This window comes from Neovison vison, chromosome X (genome assembly GCF_020171115.1).
Source record: "Neovison vison isolate M4711 chromosome X, ASM_NN_V1, whole genome shotgun sequence".
Taxonomy (NCBI): domain Eukaryota; kingdom Metazoa; phylum Chordata; class Mammalia; order Carnivora; family Mustelidae; genus Neogale; species Neogale vison.
In genome coordinates, this window is record NC_058105.1 from 119,861,606 (window position 1) to 119,882,054 (window position 20,449).

Sequence of the window (20,449 nt, forward strand, 5' to 3'; positions counted from 1 at the left end):
GGGGGAGTCAAGTTCCTGGACTAAAAGGGGAGACAGAGAGAGGGAAGGAAGAGGGAGATGGACAGGGAGGGAGAGGGAAGGAGGCAGTGGAGAGAGAGACTGAGGTGGGGATGAGCGGTGGGGAGGGGCGGGGGGGGGGAGAGAGAGAGAGAGAGAGAGAGAGAGAGAAGTGGACCTCCAGGGAACGGCCTGGAGGAACGGCCAGTTAGTCTGGGGCCTGGACAAAGGTGTCCATTCTGAAGGATGTGGCTAATTGTTCTGTACAGCCGGCCACGCCACGTTTCTGTCCAACTCTTCTCTCTGCTCCCCGCCTGCGGGACGGGAGGTTGAATCAGCAGGACTGCTCTGGCTGTTTCCACGGGGACTCAGAAGGAGCACAGGAGGGGACAGCACTGGGTTCCCGACTCCCTGAGGGCTAGGGCAGGGCAGCAAAACCAAAGCGGTGAGCAGGCACCCCCAGAATCCCTTCCGGCCCCTGCAAGGTGCCCCAGGGCCGGGCGCGTTCTCAACACACGCGTGTTAAGGGGCGAGTGCTCTTCCGGGGCAAGTCGCAAAGTGCCCTGTGAGTGTCTCCACTCGAGATTACACGGAACAGGCATTTCAAGTGACTTGGGGAAAAAAATTACCTTATGCTTAACTGACGGCACAGTATCCACGAATTTCTGCAGCTCTTCATGGTGTGCAGCTAACAAACAATAAATGAGAACATATTTTAAAAATGAGATGTTACTCTACTATTGTTATAGAATGTGTATCAGACAATTGGTGATGACCTAAAAACAATCTACGGTACTGACACTGCACTTAAATGGACAACTTAGGATGTTATAGATTATAAACATCACTGAATGAAAACACATACAAAACAAACAGGCAGGTGGTTTGTGGACAAGCTCAAGCCCACAGCATGCAGGGAAAGGTGCCCCTGCTCCGTCAGCCTCGCCCTCCCCCACGGCCCCCTACCCTCCCTGCTGCTCGGCTTCCAGGGCCGCTGGCGGCTGAAGCTCTCCCAGCCAGTCAGGGCATGCTAGGCCCAGCTCTCAGAGCACGCCCGCGTCCTCAAGGGCTCATTCCCGGAGCCTCAGTGTAATAACCACCCGTTCCAATTCGTGTTTGATGCTTTGACATCTGAGGCTTCCTGGCACTGGGGGGGCTGCCCCTCCCAGGGCGAGGTAATTCCAAGAGAGAACAAACAACTGGGAGAGCGTCCTCGTAGGGAAACCAACCAATTCAGAGCCCGAGCAGCAACTTCATCAGCACTGATGTGCCCGATCACGGACCCGTGCCCCACCCGCCCCAGGACCAGGGGGCAGACAACCAGGGGACAGCCTCTCTATGCTGCCTTGTGTACTCCTTCCCCCAGGACCACAACTGGCTCTCAGCCACCATTTCTCCTCCTTCCCTCTGCCTCCTGGCCTTCCCTGGCGCTTCCCCATGTGGCCCTGCCTTTCAGCTTTAGGGACGGTAGGATACAATTCTTGCATGACACTCATTCCCATGTCTGTCCGTCTTACTGTACCTGATGAAAACAAATCTGGGGCGCCCAGGAAACACTCTACCTCCAGCCCTTGCAGGAGGCCGGCACCTGCTGAAGTCTCCAGGAGCTCAGAGGCCTTGCACAGAGTGTGGTCTGCTGATTTTCCATCAGTTCTCCAGCAGTCAGCTGTGTGACCTGGCAAAAGCAGTGAACTTCAGGGTGCTTCACTTCCTCTGGAAAATAGAGATGACAGTATCGTCATCAAAGACCTCTGGGGAAGATAAACGAAGCACTTAGCAAATAGTCACAGAGCACTCATAAATATTGCTTCCTTTCCGGATCACTTCCCATAGCTGTTTGCTTTATCTTTTTATGCCATTCTGAATGTATTCACTGATCTCACCTTTTAACCATTATTTGCCTTTATCCTTTTATAACAGTGCCAACAAACAGAAATGTAATGCAAATCACAATGGTAATTTTCAAGTCTGTAGGAGCCACACTTAAAAGTCTTTTTTTTTTCTTTTAAAGATTTTATTTATTTATTTGACAGAGAGAGATCACAAGTAGGCAGAGAGGCAGGCAGAGAGAGAGGAAGGGAAGCAGGCTCCCTGCTGAGCAGAGAGCCCGATGCGGGACTCGATCCTGGACTCGATCCCAGGACCCTGAGATCATGACCTGAGCCGAAGGCAGCGGCTTAACCCACTGAGCCACCCAGGCGCCCTTAAAAGTCTTAAAAATCCATTTCTTCAATTGTATTAGCCACATTTCAAGTGCTTAAAAGTCACACCAGCCTTATGTATACTATATTGGACAACACCATTTTATACCATTTGAAATATAGTTGTAACAATCTTGTCTTATAAGCATGGCTTATCTTACCAGTGTATTGATCCCAATATTCTTTTTTTTTTAAAAAAGATTTTATTTATCTGACAGACAGAGATGACCTAGAGAGAGAGAGGAGCAGACTCCCTGCTGAGCAGAGAGCCCGATGTGGGGCTCGATCCCATGACCCTGGGATCATGACCTGAGCAGAAGACAGAGGCTTTAACCCACTGAGCCACCCAGGAGCCCTGATCCCAATATTCTTAAATAACAGTATCATAATGTTCGATCTTTCCATTCTAGAATACATTTAAAGTTGGTAAGTTTTTTTTTTTTTTTTTTTAAAACCTTTATAAGATATTCTTATCATAGGGGCGCCTGGGTGGCTCAGTTGGTTAAGTGTTCCAACTCTTGATTTTGGCTCAGGTCATGATCTCAGGGTTCTGACACCGAGCCCTGTGCTGGGCTCCGCGCTCAGTGTGTAACCTGCTTGTTCCTCTCCCTCTGTTCCTACCCCTGCTTGTGCTCTCTCTCTCAAATAAATAAAATCTTAAAAAAAATTGCTATCATAGCTAAACTATCTTCCTCCAGCTGCTGTATCCTCAAAGCTTTGAAACTTGATTGCATTATGATGCACTAAGTGCAGCCGAAACACTATAAAAAGGATTAATGCCCGACCCTATAGGATTGCTCCAAAAAAAATCTCTTGCCTTATTCAACCTACAGTATTTAAACATGTTTCTTCACGTAAAATAAAGCCAGTGGGAAAAGCATATGATGAGCTGATGCAAAATGAGACAGAAACAAAGAGGAAGGTTTAATGCAGAAGCAACAATTAATATTAGTTTGAAATAAAAAATTTGATGAGAAGAAGTTTTTATTAGGAAAGTGGATAATATTTCAGTGAGGGATCAATATTTGCTCACTCCCATCTTGATTTGCAGGAAATACTAAAATCCGAATCCACTGGCATCAAAAGTAGCAAAGATGCTTATCTTGAGAGAAGCAGATTCTCCTTATGGAAATTAAACAGGAACTGACACAATTCTTCTTTGATGGATAACCACTCAACACATGTTTCTATTTTTAATGTAACATTTAAAATCAAATAGGGGAAAAGTTATAAATATTTATTTATTTCCTTATGTGCTTTCTGTATTTCCCCAAAAGTATTCCTCATCCATCATTCATGACCTTTCTGGCATCACCATCCCCCCAGCCTCCCAAGTGAGAGGACCCAAGGATGTGGTTAACGTTGCTTTCTCCTCACTTGATGAGTCCCATCTCCAAGTCCTATTGCTTTTGTACATAGCAAGATGGAGTCACTCACGTCAAGCAGGGGCCCGTGTCAAGCAGTGAAACAGGCAGTTAAGCATACTGCAACCACCAGAGGTCACCGAGACCAGCACCAACTGATGATACCCCAGACCTCCTAACAAGCAGAGGCACAGAAATCTGCAGAGGCCTAGGACTGGTTTGATCCCTTCAGAAAGAAAAGACTTTTGCAGCCAACAGTCAGATGCCTCAGACAAGACCTGTGGCTGTCTGACCACTTACAAAAGGCCCCTGTTGCCGCACACGGAGCCCGATGGATCTCCGAACAGAACAGAGATCCTCTGGGGGCTTGAAGAGAAGCGGTGAGTGCCGAGCACTGACTCGGGCTGGACAGCCCATTGCTGCCTTCTCTCACCTCCCTCCACAGCCTAACTCCGAGTTTGGTTCCCTCACTTCCTGCCCCCCTGGGTTATCTTCTTTGTTGTGTGGCTCATCTTCTGTCCTGCTCTGTGTGAAAGGTGAGAAGCCAAGTTCACCACGTGGGGAAATGTCACTGAGTTTGGAATCCTGAACCTGCTTTGTAATTATGTTAACCTTGCTTAGGACTGGACAGGGCTGACACTGTGGACACAATTCGTGTGTGTGCCTTCACAGTGTGTTCACGACACTTTTATTTTAGAAATGCTTTTGAAAAATGTGCTTTCTCCCTACTTCAATTCTTACAGCCTTCATGTGAGCTCCCACCATCTCACACTTGGATTAATATGACCTTATGGACCTACACTACTGACTGGGTTAATCTCAAAAAATAAAGCAACTGAACTAAATGAAATCCTGCTGTGTCACGGTGTCATGTAAAACTAACGGGTACTGATGAACCTGCCTTCCATCTCCCCTCCGAAGCATCAGTGATCATCATTCTTCCTGTCTCTCCCCAAAATGCAATCTGCATTCTGGCCACTTTGTTTTTGGCCATTTTCTGAACATCTGCTTTTGCACATGATTTTCCGTCCATCTCCAATGCCCTTCTAATCCTCTTGGAAAACTCCCACTCATCCTTCAATAGCCAAGATAAATGTCCCCTGATAAAGGAAATTTTCAACTTTAAATATTTGTGGGTCCTGCTCCTGGGCTCTCAGGGAAGCTCTGCTTTAGCATTTACCAAGGTCAAAATGACTCAGCCAATACCTCACAGCATGTGCTATATGTGCTTTGTTCAAGAAAATAACCAAAAAGGTGCATTCTGAACACAAAAGATAACAGAAAGTAAGAAACTTCCTTGGTTCTCAAGAGGTTAAAATCATATAGCTCTGCATATACTGGAAACCTAAGATAAGGGCTGCAAATTCCTGAAAAGTTCTTTGTCTAATAATTTGTAACTTCTTAAAAATGTTGCAACCACTTATGTATATAAAATGTATCTAACCCTACCTCAAATGATCCTTTACTGGAAGTACTCTGGAGACTGTGTACCTTGGGCAGCTGTCCTCACTTGGGCTTGAATAAAACTCTCTTCCTTCCCCCCCCCCCAAAAGAAATTCTAAAAGGTCTGTTCATTTTGAATTGATACCCCTCCTTGCTGAAATCATCAGACTTCTCTGAGCAGTCTACATCATCCCCTCCTCTGTGGTCCCACAGCACTTTCAGAAACCCCTTCTCAAATTACACTTGCTTTATACTTCTAATTTCATGCATGCATCTCGCACTAGACTTTGAATGCTGGGAGGTCAAGAATCTAGTTAGTATTCCTGGCACTTAGTGCAAGGCCTGGCACATGGCGGGCACTCGGTAAATACAGAATGAATAAATCAGTCACTGGTTGACAAAATACATACACGTTACTCGGTGACTAAAAACAATAAAAATGTCTTTTTCTTGCCTGACTATCCTTTTGCTCTGCACTGCAATCTTATCATATAAAATCTGGCTAAACTCTATTACTATTTAATACAGAAGCTCTTTGTAATGTCAACAGCAGAGGAAGGTTAGCACTCATTCAACACATGGAGAACAAATTTCAAATAAAAGTAATTCAAATGAACAATCAATACATATACAGTTTCAAACAAAACTAAATTCAAATACGTAACTTTAAATAAAATTTCAAATACAGAATCTATACATAGATACATATCGATTTTTTAAAAGATTTTATTATTATTTATTTGTCAGTGAGAAAAAGAGCACAAGCAGGGAGAGATGCAGGCAGAGGGAGAAGCAGGCTCCCCGCTGAGCAAGGAGCCGATGTGGGACTCCATCCCAGGACCTTGGGATCATGACCTGAGCTGAAGGCAGACACCTGAACCACCCAGGTGTCCCGATACATATCTATTAATAGGAAATACCACGTATACCAGAAGGAAACATACACGAAAATGAAAGGGACATGGTTCATATACTCAAAAACCTCTAATGATGATGCAGCAATTCCACGGGGGTTATGTACCAACGGGAAACACCACGGCAGATATATGGACAATGTTCACAGCCGCATTATTCACAACAGCCAAAAGGTGGCTGCAACCAGTGCCCACAGACAGGTGAACGGATAAACAAAATATGGTCTGTCCATATAAGGGAGTATCATTCCGTCTCACAAAGAAGGAAATTCGGCCATCTGCTACAGTATGGCTGAGTCCTGCTGACATTATGCTCAGTGAAATCAGCCAGTCATAAAAAGACAAATACTGTGTAATTCCACTTATATGAAGTACCCAGTAGGCCAGTTCACAGACAGAAGGTAAAATGGTCATAGCCAGGAGCTGAGAGAAAGGGAAAGTGGGCATTTACTGTTTAAGTGGCACAGTTTCAGTTTTGCAAAGGGAGAGTAATGGATCGAATGGGAGCGTGGGTCGCACAGTAGGGTGACTGGACCGATTACCGAACTGTATACTTACAGATGGTTAAGATGACAAATTTCGTGTAACATGTACATTACCACATTAAAAAAAGAAAAGCTCAGTGCAGTGAGTCCCACGCCACTGCTCAAAGAGGAGGCAGCGTGCTGTGGCCTGTGCTACACCAGGCTGTCCCTTTAACACTGGACAAGACCCCAGGTCGGGCTCTCACCTGACTTATCTGTAGAATCTTCAAATTCCACCAGGAAAGAGTACCCGTTATTCCAGACGTGGAGGCAGGTGGTCGGGTCGTAAGAGATGGTGAGCGGTTTTAAGCCAGGATCATAGACGCTGTCCCTCCAGCGGATGTTGATGGGCGACTGGCGCTCGCCCCCCGGGACCAGGTCCACGGTCTCCCACAGCGGGTGCACTAGGAGAAAGCACAGCGGGGCCATCGTGAGGACGTGCGCTCTCTGGGATCACACACCGGGCTAGTTCAGGGCTGCGATGTGCGAGGGGACGCAATCCGTCTCAGGGAGGAGGCACTCAGGGCTCAGGGGCCACACGGAAGCAGGGGACAGAGGCCGCTCAGAGAGCGCCTGGCGCGGGAGCCGCCAGCCTGCTGCTCTGGCAGCCAGGAGCGCTCAGTCCTCCCTCTGCTCTCACCTGAACCAAGCGCTGCCCGGGCTCCTGAGGACAGGAAGACGCGGGCAGACCAGCACCATGAGGAAGGAGGCTGTTCTCCAATGCGTTTCTTTTCCTTATTGATCATTTTCTGAGCCCCAACCACCGACCAGGTTCACATACAAATACAAATTAATGAAACTTTCTTTCCAACAAAGGCCAGAGGGAGAGAGGAGGGAGAAGTTTTGGAAAGCAAATGTTCACCAGAGTGATGAGGGAACAGAAGGCCAGCTAAGGACAAAGCACAGGGGACACCCTGCAACACTCCCCCCACCCCCCGTGGGACACGTGGGCCATTCTTCCAGGAAGCTCCCAACTGTCTTGATGTTAATGCCTTGCTACAGGGAAAAACAACCTGAACTTGACAATGGCAAGGCCTCCAGTATCCTGTGAGCCTTTAGCATATGAAAGTTCTTTGGAAAACCTCCCTTTCCCTTACCTCCCTCAACTCCCAAGTATATAACCAACCACCCCTCACAACCCTGGGGCAGCAGCTCCTCCTGTCCACGGGTCCTGTCTCAGTACTTTTAATAAAACCACCCTTCTGCACCAAAGACGTTCAAGAACTCTTTCTTGGTTGTCAGCTCCGGACCTAACCCCACCAACCTCACCTATATTCCAAAACCACATCAAAACATACTTCATAGAAGTTTTTTTTTTTTTTTTTAAATAGAAACCTAAGTTCTTAATTGCTTGTCTAGTAGAAATAAAGGTGTGTGTGGCATGAGTCAATTATTTAGCTCATAGTTTTGAAGATTTCTGGATTATTTATACAATGCAACATTACAGGCTTCCAACTGAGGTGAGGGGAACACTTTAGGGTTTTGGAAAAATGAAGGAAGGTACCGATGAATTTGGGGAGGAAAAGGAGTCACTATTTCTTAGTTGGAGATACGCTAACCTTACGAATAACACTCCCAGTCATTTCACCAGTAACAAAAAATGGGGCTTTGGCGGGGAAGGGGAAAAGCAGAGAATTAGAATCTGGGACAAGCAAGCTATAGCAAAACCATAGACAAGTGCAGAGAACGAAGGAGAGGAATGCTCTTTTACAGAGGAAAGGAGGAAGCCCAGAAGGCTTTTAGAAACACAAAGTCCACAGAGTAACCTGGGAGCTGGAACTATAGTGGCTTCTCACTGCCCAGGTTGTGGCTCTGGCTGGGGCAGAAGGGAAGTGCTCCCTCCTCGTGCTGAAATAGTAAAGGTGCAGCGGAAGGAGTATCCACGTGCAAAATCCATTTCTTCCTGTTGAGTTTGCAACTGACGAGGAGCGCTCCCACTCCATTCCAGAATTAGGTGTGCGTGCACAACCTGCCCCACACAGACGCCGCCCACCACCGACACGGATTTCCCACGAAGAATCAAGCACCGGGTGTTCTGGTAAGTCTCTGAGAAATCGCGGTGGACTTCCTGTAACACTGACAGCTGCTGAGACATCACGCAAGATGGACGGAACGGCATGCGTGACTCGGGGTGCTCCAGTCCTCTGCCCCTTAGAAGCACCCCAGATGGGTAGAACCAGAGCAACTGGGACAGAAGAAACATTTATTGAAATGGATCATTACCAATGATCCTCTGAGCCTCACCCCACCATGAAGAGTGAGAGTAAGGATCTGAGAAAATGATAAGGCAGCTCCTATTCAGTCAACCCACTCTGTAGAGCAGGTTCACAGAGACACCTTTTTTCTTTTTTAAAGATTTTATTTATTCATTTGACAGAGAGAAAAAGTGAAAGAGCAGGGAAGTGGGAGAGGGATCGGAGGCTTCCTGCTAATAAGCAGGAAGCAGGAAGGGGACTCAATCCCAGGACCCCAGGATGGAAACAAAGGCAGTCGCTTAACAACTGAGCTACCCAGGTGCTCCAAGGCACCTTTTTTCATTAATAAACAAACAAACAAACAAACAAACCAGAAACTTGCCTCTGGATGACCTTTACAAAGGAGACATTTGTTTTGCTTGTGTAGCTGCTAAAATCTGTAAATCAAAAATCCGAGCCTTATGGGTTTGTTTTGGTGGTGGTGGTTGTTTTTTGGGGGGCTGGGGTGGGATAAAAATGAGATAGAGGGCTCTCCTGTGAGTAGACCACTGGTTCTCAACGAAAGGACAGATGCGGCCCCTAGAAGACATTTGGCAATGTCTAGAGGCATTTTTTGGTTTTCACAACTGGAAAAGAATGCTACTGACATCTAGTGGATAGAGGCCAGACATGCAGCTAAACATTTTAATGCACAGAACTATGACGACACCCCCAAATGCAAATGAACTTGAGAAACCATGGTCTCTGCAAACTCAAGGTATTCTCCCCACCTCCCTCTGTCTCTTTCTCTTTTTTTTCTTATTATAAAACAGTACCATCTTCTCTCTGGAGAGATCCAAACCCAGTGTTTTTCTTGATTTTCTTAGTATAAAATAACTTATGCCTTTGAGAACAAAATTTTGTTTCAGAAACCTAAAAGAGAAATGCATTTGCCTGGCACAACATTTTAATATAATAATCTAATTAGAATGCAAATCAGAAAGCATCTTGTAGGGGTGCTGACAATACTGACTTCCATCTTGGGTCCTCCACCTTGTTTGCTGACCTGTCTTGGGGTTATATGTTACGGGCCCCTTAGAGATTAATATCCATACCTCAGAAATGCCAGCCAAGGCCAGGATGTTTGAGGTTTGCTTTGGCTTCCCATGAATCCATTAGAGATAACACACAGTTTCTCTCCTCTCCTGACACACAGCTGGTGCCACAACGTCTGGTAAATGTTAGCTGCCCATGAGGTGCGTGCAAACCCTTTGAAATGCACGTGAACACTCAGAACTCACAAGTGTGCCCCACAAGAGTCCCCTCACTCTATAAAATCTGCGGACCTAGGTTCAGAATTTGCAAATAGCAGCTGTGCCCCTTCTGGATCATCAGTCACCTGCCTGATACCTTGCAGTAAGTTAACTCTGAATAAAACTGGGTATATAAACTGTACGGAGTGCCCTGTTCTGGTTTCTAGTCTTGAAGTGCCTTCCAGTTTGGGGGAAGCTTTACTATTCTCTTCCCACCTTCTAATACAAGTCAACAGTCCTGATTCGGTTGTAAGGATGCCTGGCACAAGGACACCTTGCAACACCTTCCCGTCTCAGATACTCAGACTGTGGCTGAGGGTTTGAGGATTCACATCCTTCAAAACCAACTCAAGGACGTCTCCCGTAAAGACTAGGCAAGAAGGAAACTAACAAGCAGATCCCCAAGACGATCCCTCTTTTCACCTTGACTGACTCGTCCCCCACACTCCATTCAGGAAATGCCCAGAATGTACCCTCACCCATGCCAACACTAGTCCAAGAAAACCGGACCTATTCCCTCCTTGCTCTTTTGTGACCTTAACGCTCCTATCAATGTATGCCCTTTGGTTCACAACTTCAGCTGCTAGGTTTCCTTTCCCCCACCACTTGCTCCTCTGGGAACCCAGATCAGGCCCCCACCAAGTTATTTTAAGACATAAACACTAGTTTGTTTCCATGCTGACAAAGAAAAGATTTTTCTTCTTTATGGAAAAAAAGAAGGTAAGAAGCTATGTGCATGCCAAGTTCACTTGTTTTCCACTGCAGAGCAGCTGTGCTCTCAAAGCAAGAGAGAGGATCCTGCACAGACCATAAAAGCAATCTGCTTATTTAGCATTTTTATCCAGCCCAACCCTTCTCCCCATTCAAAAAAAAAAAAAAAGAAAAAGAAAAAGAAAAAGAAAGAAAAAAGATACACAATAGCGATCTAGATAGACCTCATAAACGCACAGAACCTGTCTTTTAAGGTGACCACACAAGTGAAGCCAGCTTTCTCCAACGGTTTGTTCTGCAAGATAAACGTTGTGAGTCAAGAGTCACATTTTTGCTCTTTCCTTCTGTGGGTACCAAGGGCAGGTCACCCCAAAATGCGCCACTTCGGGTTATTATTTCGCATTAAAATTACTTAAGAAATAGCCAGTATAAGAACATTTGGAATCCCCTTTGCATCCAGAAAGCCGGAAATAAATCTCCCACGTGAAAGGTCCCCTTCCCGCACCAGGAGGTACCGAGACAACCGTATCACCAGAGATAGGAAATTCAGAGCCAAGAAGCTTGCATAGGTAACCCTTGTTCCTTTTACTAATTTGCTACTCCAGCCCAAACTCTGTTGAGAATTCCTTACTAACTGAAGATCCTGAATAATACGTTTTCTTTGTCCTGCCAATTCCCCACGGAGTGCTTGTTTCTTCGTCTAAACAGTAAAAATGCTGCCTGCTTTGGTCATTTCTTTGGATGACAGTTTTATTATTGGGCCTCCACATGCATGTAATTAAACTTTTGGAGTTTTTCTTTACTCTTGTCGCTCTGTCTCATGTCAGTTTAATTCTTAGACCAGTTAGAACTTCGAAGAGTGAAAGAAAAATTTTTCTCTCCAACACTCTCACCTTCCCCCTCCACGTTAACAAAACACAGATTGAAATGTTCTGGAACTATGCTCCCACTTTTCCTCAAAATAGGAAGGGGATTAAGTGTTCTGATTAATACAGTGCCTTCATTCTCAGGTTCTTCTCATAGGGGGAAAGTGAAATGAACAGAAAGAGGGATTTTTACCCAACACCGTTGCGGCGAGCAGAGCCACACTGCCGTTAGGAAGGGGTCACTTCTACGCTGCGCACTCGCAACAAAATCCCTGTAGATTCCACAGCGACAACGTGCTCGGTTCTGGTTCCTATTTACAGGACTAGACCTGGTGTTGACTTATTTCGTGTTTGTACCACCCTATGTCTCCAGCCTCAGGGGGTCCCTCTTTCAACCCTTGAATCATAGAAAGCACCTTCCAACCTTAGCCCCTCGCTTCCTGCTCCTCCTCCAAACTCAATTTCCCCTCACTCCGCTCAGGGCTGGCTCCTACATGGCTTGTCACCTCTTCAGCAAGAGTGTCACCTCCTCACCTTTCTGAGTACCCTCTTATTATATGACGAACCCTCTTTTTTAAAAAATCCTAACATTCTGATCTTTCTTCTTCAAAACATTTATTACACAGGTGTAATCATCATTTGCATGTGTGCTTAATGATCTGCCTCTCCCAGTGTTGTACAAACCCCAAGATGATCTGGGGCTCTTAATCAATGCCTGTTTACTGGACATATAAGATAGAGAGACTGGAAGGTTCCAGTCTTCCATTTTTATTCCTCTTACCTTATGGATCATGTTATATTTTCTGTAAGGATCTTTCAGGCTTCTCTCTTTCTCACCTTGCCCGTGACCAGCAGCCCAGTTCAGGCCCCTACACCCTGGACTTCATACCACGCGTCTTGATCTCAATACCCTTTACTATGTTTTGCCATTCACCAGTTCTCCTAAATCACCACTCATCACGCTGTTCCTGTGTTAAAAGTCTGTATGCCATTGGCTTAATCTGGGTCTAATACCAAGGCTTTCCTATTAGGAACCCACCTCAGCTACCTAAATTTCCTTTTTCTTCAATCTTCCCAAACTCTGGTCTTACCACGCTATTCCCCTTGGTCATTCCAAGAGAGATATGCCACGAATATCTATAACACCCACGGGGCTTTGAAAACTTAATACCAAATAAAGAATCTCAACTACCTCAATACTCCTCATAGGTAAAATATATATTCCCTGTACAGAATTTCATAAACGAACAAATTTATTTTTCCTTCAGTTTTATGGAGATATAACTGACATACTATTTGTTCTTTTTTTTAAAATTAATTTTATTTATTTGACAGATAGAGATCACAAGTAGGGAGAGAGGAGGAAGCAGGCTCCCTGCTGAGCAGAGTCCAATGCGGGGGCTCCATCCCAGGACCCTGGGATCATGACCTGAGCTGAAGGCAGAGGCTTTGACCCACTGAGCCACCCAGGCACCCCCTATTTGTTCTTTTTTAACGTGGTTGTTGGAAAACACAGACTTGCCTATATGGCTCTTATTGGTGGCTCACGTTATTTATCCACTGGACATTATTCTTCTACATCCTCATTGGCTTTTTCTCCCGTGCCTTGCCCTCTTCCTGTCCTTTCTCTCGATATGCGATTTCCTCATCGAACTGAAGAGCATCTTAGTAGGCCTAGAGCTGAGCACAGTGAAAGGATACACAGGACAGCCCCCCCCCCCATATGAACTGTTAAGGATGATCACAGAATGACCAAATGCAGAGCACGAGGGCTGTAAGACACAGACACAGACACACAGACACACAGACACACACACACACACACACACACACACACACACACGGAGTTATTAGCCCCAGGAGACTAGAGGCCACAGTTCCCGGGTTTTTTGTTAGCTCCTTGTTGCTGCTGACACCTCCGAAGCTATTCATACAATTCTAGGGGCTCTCTATCAGCCTACAGTTTCTCAAGGTTATTTGAATGTTAATGACTCGGTCTGACCCATCCTGAATCTATATTACTTTGGGATTACCAGAGTTCTTGGGAAGACACTGCAAAATAAACTTTTTAATACTAATGTTCTTGAGGATTTTCGTCCTTCAAAATTAATTGGAGAAATAACAGAACAACTTTCTAACACATTTCAGTTATAATACAGACCAGTCCTGTCAAATCGAATTTTCTCAGATGATGGAGATTTTCAATATGGTAAGCACTAGCAACATGTGCCCATAAAATTATAATAAACTGACATTTATGTGAAAATACCCACATGGGTCCAGTGGCTAGATTTTATACAATGCCACTCTATTCCATGCTGTCCTAAAAGAAAAATGTTTCTTTTCCTTTAAAAACTAGGGAGATTGTTAGGATTATCATTGGAATAACAACAAATCTGTACTACTTGATTTTATTAAATTAAAAATTAACATGATTAAGTTTATTTTCTTCTGCCCTAAAATCTCTGCCTAATATATATTTTTTTCATGTGACGATTAAGCTAAATTTCACTAGACGATACACTAAGCGAAACTGATTTCATTTGCGCCTTGGGTAACAGACGCACGACTGTCAACATTTACCGTCTGCTACGCAGATAACAGCAAACAGCCACCTGAGCGGACAGACAATGCTTCCCCGGGAGGCGGGGAGCGGAGACTGAGGGGAGGCACAGAGCACAGACAGGCTCTAGGGAGATGCCGCTTTCGGAATCGGCCATATCTTCCCACTTCCTCTACTCCTCATCCTCCTTAACCCCATCTGAACAATGTCCAAGCATCTGAGGGAGGCACTGAGCCTGTGACGATGATAAAGACCGTGACGGCGATAAGCCTAGCGCCAGAAGGACCTGCCAGCACCGTCCTCGCCGAGTGGCAGGCACGAGCGAAGGACTTTCTAGGTTATCTTTTCTAACCCTCAAAGGTCCTGGGTTGTTCTGGGTCACGACTACACAATGGGCCTTCTGCTGGGGTAGTAAGTTGCCAGACGCCATGCGATGCGTACTGTCTTTACTGTGTACTGTCTTGACAACCGATCAGCAGGAGGTCTGGGATTTAGCAACAGGAAATGCTCAGTAGCTCAGGACAGCAGAGACCATAAATTCTCCCCAGCGAAAAAAACATGCCAAAAGCCAGATCAAATCACCGCTGTTACCTCTTTTCCTTAGTAACTTAGGAACATTTTGTCTGATGTGGGAAGTGAATCAAGGGAAGCCCCCACATCCCCAAGCTATGACTCTCTGGATTTGTCAATACTGAAAGAAGCAAACTATCTTGAAGACATTAGCTTATTGAATTTTATACCTTTACATGTCATTTTTAAGTAAAAACGAACCAAAAAAAAATCAAGGAAAACTACCACACTCACACACAATTTCAGTAACTAGGCAAGTATGACTATTTTTTTTTTTCCCAATTTAAGCTTCAGACCCCAAAATGCAAATATTGAGAATAAGCCACCAGAGTAGGACGTGGATCTGCTGGTAGGCAGCCACATCCAGCAACTAGAAACTCAGGACTCCAGCCAGTTTACTCTGAGAACACAATGTCGGAAGAAGGAAAATAAACTTAAAATGAAAATATATTTACGAAGCAGTCTTAGGACAATGAATTTAGCTCGATTAGCATTACTAACCAATTCCTTTCTTACAGGGTCAAAGAGAGGAAACCAAAGGAGGAAAAGTTAAGAAACCCGGAATTTTGAAGGAAGCCAACATTTAAAACTCTGCGTTACTTCGTGGAGAAAAGTGGGAAATATATAAATTATTCCTAGCCATTTCACTGAACTTTAAACTCCTCTTTCCACTAACACATACATTATTCTCCTCCTATCATTTTGTTGGTTCTTTACTAGGATTATTTTGTTCCTCAGGGATATTCAGAATGTCATTCAACACCTACAGTGCGCACTCTACCCACAACAACATAGAATGACCCCCCCCCCCCATGGCAGCAGTGCCTCGCTGGACAATTGCTGCACTGTAGGGACGGGGCAGGGAACTGGTACTTCAGGAGGGGAACGAGATGCAAAAGCGTTCAGGAAAGACCACTGGCTGCCTCGTTCCATATGCTGCGTCTACAGCAGCACCCACACTGCTAAGCTGGTCGAAGAGAATGAACCCTACAATTTGTGACTTGAGAGAGAACATTCCAGAGTGTGAAGCTACTGACCTGCTTACAAACATTAACATGCAACTTCCAGAACGTTAAGATTCATAGAAATAACTGGCCATCTGTGGATCAACGTCGGTAAGTAAGAAGACCATCGATAACAAAAACGATTCAGAATTGGTTCCAGAGTATTTGAAACTGGGACACTGCTCTTAACTTATTTTTGTATAACACCACTTTAATTTTTTAATTTAATTTTAATGTTAAAATTAGTCAAGAAAAGGGCTTTCCAAACCTTATTATGGAAATCATTTCACAACATATATGCATACCAAATCAGCTCATTGCACACCTTCGACCTACACGATGTTAGGTGGCAAGTCTACGTCAATAAACCCGGGAAAAAAGAATTTTCCACGTTTATTTTAGAAGAGAAACAGAAACCGGTAGTTATTCTCACGGTTCTGAAGGCACACGGCCCCACTCTGCAATGCCACTGGCACCACACAGGTAAACACAGGACACACGTGACTGTCATATCGCACCAAGTCTCTCGCGCACACTATTTTTAAACACGTATTTATCTGAGAGAGAGACCACGGGCCAGCAGGGCCGGCAGAGGCGGGGAGGGAGGAAGGGCAGAGGGAGAGAGACTCTCAAGCAGATTCCAAGCTGAGTGTGGAGCTGACGCGGGGCTCGATCTCACGACCCCGAGACCACGACCTGAGCCGACACCAAGAGTCGGCCACTTCAGCGACTGCGCCCCCCCAGATGCCCCCACCTCTGGCTCTCCATAAGGCGGCAGTGTACTCACGGGCTCGGTTCCGGCTTTTGTATGTGCAGGTGTAGAGGCTGCAGGGCCTCGCTGGCACGAACCTGGGGGTCTGGAATCTTCTCCACAGTGACTTGCATGGAGAGGCTTGAAGAACGACCCTCAGGCTACTCATCACCACCATGTTTAGCCTGGAATCCGGACCGGGCCCCGGATGACTTGCAGGAACCGGATAACCTAGAAGCAGGAGGACAGAGGAGGTGAAGCTGTGAGCCATGGAGACTGACCGTCGGGTGGAAAGCTCCAAGCAGGACAACCGCACGCAGACGATGCGTCCACAGGGCAGGGCTGGGGCTGGGGCTGGGGGGGGCGGAGGGGGAATGACTCAATACTTGATCCACTCCTCTTCCTGAAATTCACTGGTCACTCCAGGACAGACTCTTCTGCTGTGATGTCCAGTTCCCACTCCTGCCTGCATACCAGCCCCACAGCCTTTGGTTCTTCCCACTCCCCAAGCGCCCCCTGGTCTCAGGGCTTGTGCAGATGCTCCTCCTTCCCTGGACCCCTCCTCCTCCTCCCCCTGTGCCTGGTGAATGCCTCCCCTCCCCTTGGGTCTTCCTCTCCAGCATCCCTTCCTAGAAGCCTCCCCTGCCCCTGCGCTCACCACTAACTGGGAGAGCCCAGCGCCCTCTTCACCCCGCTCAGGGCGCCTCCTGCAGCCCCACACCTGATCCAGAAGGTACTTGATGACGCCCCCTCCCCAGCCACCCAGCCCCGCGGCGCTTGGACCCGGTCTGTTTCTGTCACAGCTGCATCTCTCAGGGACATGCTGCCTGGCCCGTGACGGCGGCTCGGTGACCTGGGCACACTTCCCTGGTGACGGAGATGAGGATCCCGATTTCCAGAACTCCAGACTGGGAAGCGATTGCCAGCCCGTTCCTGCTCCATATGAAAGGCTCTTCCTAGATGCCTCCCCCACCCAGTTGTGGGATCCTTCACACTTCGAAACACTTTTCAGTGCTTGCCATTGCAGACGAGGGCCTCATACCCCTCCCTGTAAGATCTGGAGGCCCCTAAAGCACTGCCAGATCTGAAAGAGGACCAAACCCAAAGACAAATCTAAGCTAGTGTCACAGGGATGGGAATTCTGCCAGTAAATGTTTGCATTTCAACGTTCATTGTCATTTCCTTTGTTCTGGGAACGATGTTGGGTGCTGCCATGCAAAGAAGAACAAGGCACGAACTCTAACTTGCAGGCAGGCCATTAGTTTCTCCCTTTTGAAGCCTCTGGAAATGCACATCATATGGCAAGGGAAATCATCCAGGACTCCTCAGAGTCTGCCTTTGGCCTATCAGAGGCCATTCAACTGTCTGGCAGTGGTGGCCGGGGAAGGAAAGGGGCCCAAAGTCACAAAAGAGAAACTGAGGGGCACTGAAGACACATGTCACTTACGTACTGGAACTTTATTTCCAATTTCCAATTTAATTTAATTTTTTTTAAAGACTTTGCTCATTTGACAGATCCACAGCAAGACAGGGAACATAAGCAGGGGATGTGGGAGAGGGAGAAGCAGGCTTCCCACTGAGCAGGGAGCCTGATACAGGGCTTGATACCAGAATCCTGGGACCATGACCCAAGCCAAAGGCAGACACTTAATGACTGAGCTACCCAGGCACCCCTGGAACTTTGTTCCTGTATACCATCTTTCTGAGAAGAGCATAAGATACAAAAAAAGCACATTATGATCCCCAGCAATGCTGAGCAAGAAGGCAAATGTTCGGGGCATCTGGGTGGCTCAAGGGGTTTTAAGCCTCTGTCTTTGGCTCAGGTCATGATCCCAGGGTCCTGGGATCGAGCCCTGCCATCAGGCTCTCTGGTCAGTGGGGAAACTGCTCCCCCCACCGACCTCTCTCTGCCTGCCTCTGCCTACTTGTGATCTCTGTCAAATAAATAAAATCTTAAAAACAAAAAGGGAAATGTTCACTTTACCCTCTCCTCTTCACTTGCCTCACTACTACCTGACTGTAAAATAGATCTTCCCCACCGTATTGCTACCTCATACATGCCAACTCTGAGGAAGAAGAAAGAACGCCACACCCAACGGAAAGTAGAGGAAAAAAAAACCACGGCTGAGCTGTGTCCACTGAAAGCAGGAAGCAGCTACTTCCCATTACTGCCCTGGAAGGAACAAATGAGGGCTCCAGGAGGAACTCTTTATAACCAGCAACACCCCACGTGTCAGGACAAGCACTGCAAAGTGAACTGTGGCAAGAGTTCCCTGTGGCAAGAACTGGCCTCTCAGCCCGGTGCCAGGCACTCTGTTGTATGCATCACTTTGCCGGTGAACACACTCAAGGCAGGGAGTGAAAATGCACGGTGTGTTAACAAGCTTGGGCTGCTGGACCAAAATACCACAAACCGAGTGGCTTCAACAATAGACTTATTTTCCACTGTTTTAGGGGTTGGAAGCCGAAAACCAACATTCCGGCTAGTTGGTTCCTGGTGAGAAGCCACTTCGTAGCTCGTATACAGCTATCTTCTCACTAAGCCTTCACAGGATGGACAGACAGCAAGCTCTGGACTCTCCCTTTTCTTATAAGGACACTAATCCTATCCTGGAGTGGCAACCTCATGACTTAATCAAACCCTAATTACTTCACAAAGGCTCCATCTCTTAATACCATCCCACTGGATGTTAGGACTTCAACATATGGGTGGGGGTAGGGAGAGCAGAAACATTCAGTCCACAATACAAGGGGACCAGTGGGAAGTGCCTGGCCTCCAGGCCTAAATCCCTACGTGAGGTCTTAGGGCCAGTGTATCAGTTTGTAATAAAGAACCACAACCTGCATGGCTTAAACAACAGCAATTTATTGTCTCATAGTCCCAGAGGCTGGAAGTCCGAGATCAAGGTGCCAGTATGGTTGGTTCCTTGTGAGGGCTGTTGAGGGAGAATGTGTGCCAGGCCTCTCTACCTGGGATGGTTAATTTTATGTCAATCTCCCCAACAGATGCATGTGACACATCTGAAGCATGGAGCCAGGTGGGGATTTGAGATTGATTTGAAGAATACCGATTTCCAAGAGACTGGAAGACCCTCAGGTATTATTCCATAAACACAGGACGGTTTCTGATGACCCCATGAGCACAGCACAGGAGGGAACGGAGTGCGCAGAGTGGAGCTAGGAAGGTCAGTGACAAGGACGTTCCTTCAACCATCCTTCATTCAGTCCATCATTCTTTTATCCTTTCCTTCATCAGGACAGCAATCAAACATCTATTAAATGCCAGACATTGTTCTAGGATCATTGGGGAGGATAAAACCAAGTCCCTACCCTCGTGGAACTTACATTCTACTGGGGAAAACAAACAATAAACAGCAGTGTAATATGTAAGTCAGTTGTACTGACAATCACATTATAATATACTCAGTGAAAAATAGAGCAGAATAAGGTAAATTTGGAGTGCTACCAGGAAAGAGGCGTTGCGTTTAAAATCAGTTGCAAATCAGTTGCTCAAAGGAGGCCTTACGGAGAAGGTGAGATTTGAGCAAAAGACTGAAGGAAATGAACGAATTAGAAATAGGGCTGTCAGGAGGAAGGGTACTCTAGGAAGAGGGAATTGCCTGTGCAAAGACCCTGAGGTGGGAGCGTGTCTGGCACACACGAGGGGAAAGTAAGGAGGCAGGATGGTAGGAATAGAGTGCACTAGGAGGAGGGTATTAGGAGATAAGGTGGAGAGGTCATGGATGCCAGATCATGTAGATTTCTAGGCCATAGGCCACTGTAAAGGTTTTTTTCTCCAACTCAGGGTTTCTCAACCATGACATACTACCATTCGACCAGGTAACTGTTTGGGGCTGTTTATACGTTGTAGGATGTTTAGCAGCATCCCTGGTCTCTACCCATTAGATGCCAATGGCACCCTCCTCCAACTGGGACAACCAAAAATATCTCCAGATGCCACAGATGTCCCTGGGAAAGGGGAATCACCTCTGATTGAAAACCACTGCTCTAAGCGAAATCAGGACACAATGGAGTTTTGGCAGCACAGGAGGGA

At 46.4% G+C, this 20,449-nt stretch overlaps 1 protein-coding gene across 4 annotated transcripts in view; it reads right to left on the reverse strand.

Annotated features, from left to right (window-relative positions):
• LOC122896868 (carbonic anhydrase 5B, mitochondrial-like) overlaps positions 1-20,449 on the reverse strand; it is a 44,338-nt gene that overhangs the window by 22,105 nt on the left and 1,784 nt on the right. For 3 of the 4 annotated variants that reach the window (XM_044234955.1, XM_044234956.1, XM_044234954.1), the window contains exons 2-5: positions 16,432-16,626; positions 6,650-6,847; positions 1,560-1,710; positions 627-685 (exon numbers count right to left, since the gene is read on the reverse strand). In XM_044234955.1, coding sequence (XP_044090890.1) covers positions 673-685; positions 1,560-1,710; positions 6,650-6,847; positions 16,432-16,626 — 557 coding nt within the window. In that variant the 3' untranslated portion in view covers positions 627-672. Of the gene's footprint in view, positions 1-626; positions 686-1,519; positions 1,711-6,649; positions 6,848-16,431; positions 16,627-20,449 lie in introns of all 4 variants that reach the window. The other variant, XM_044234957.1, reaches the window with a different exon arrangement.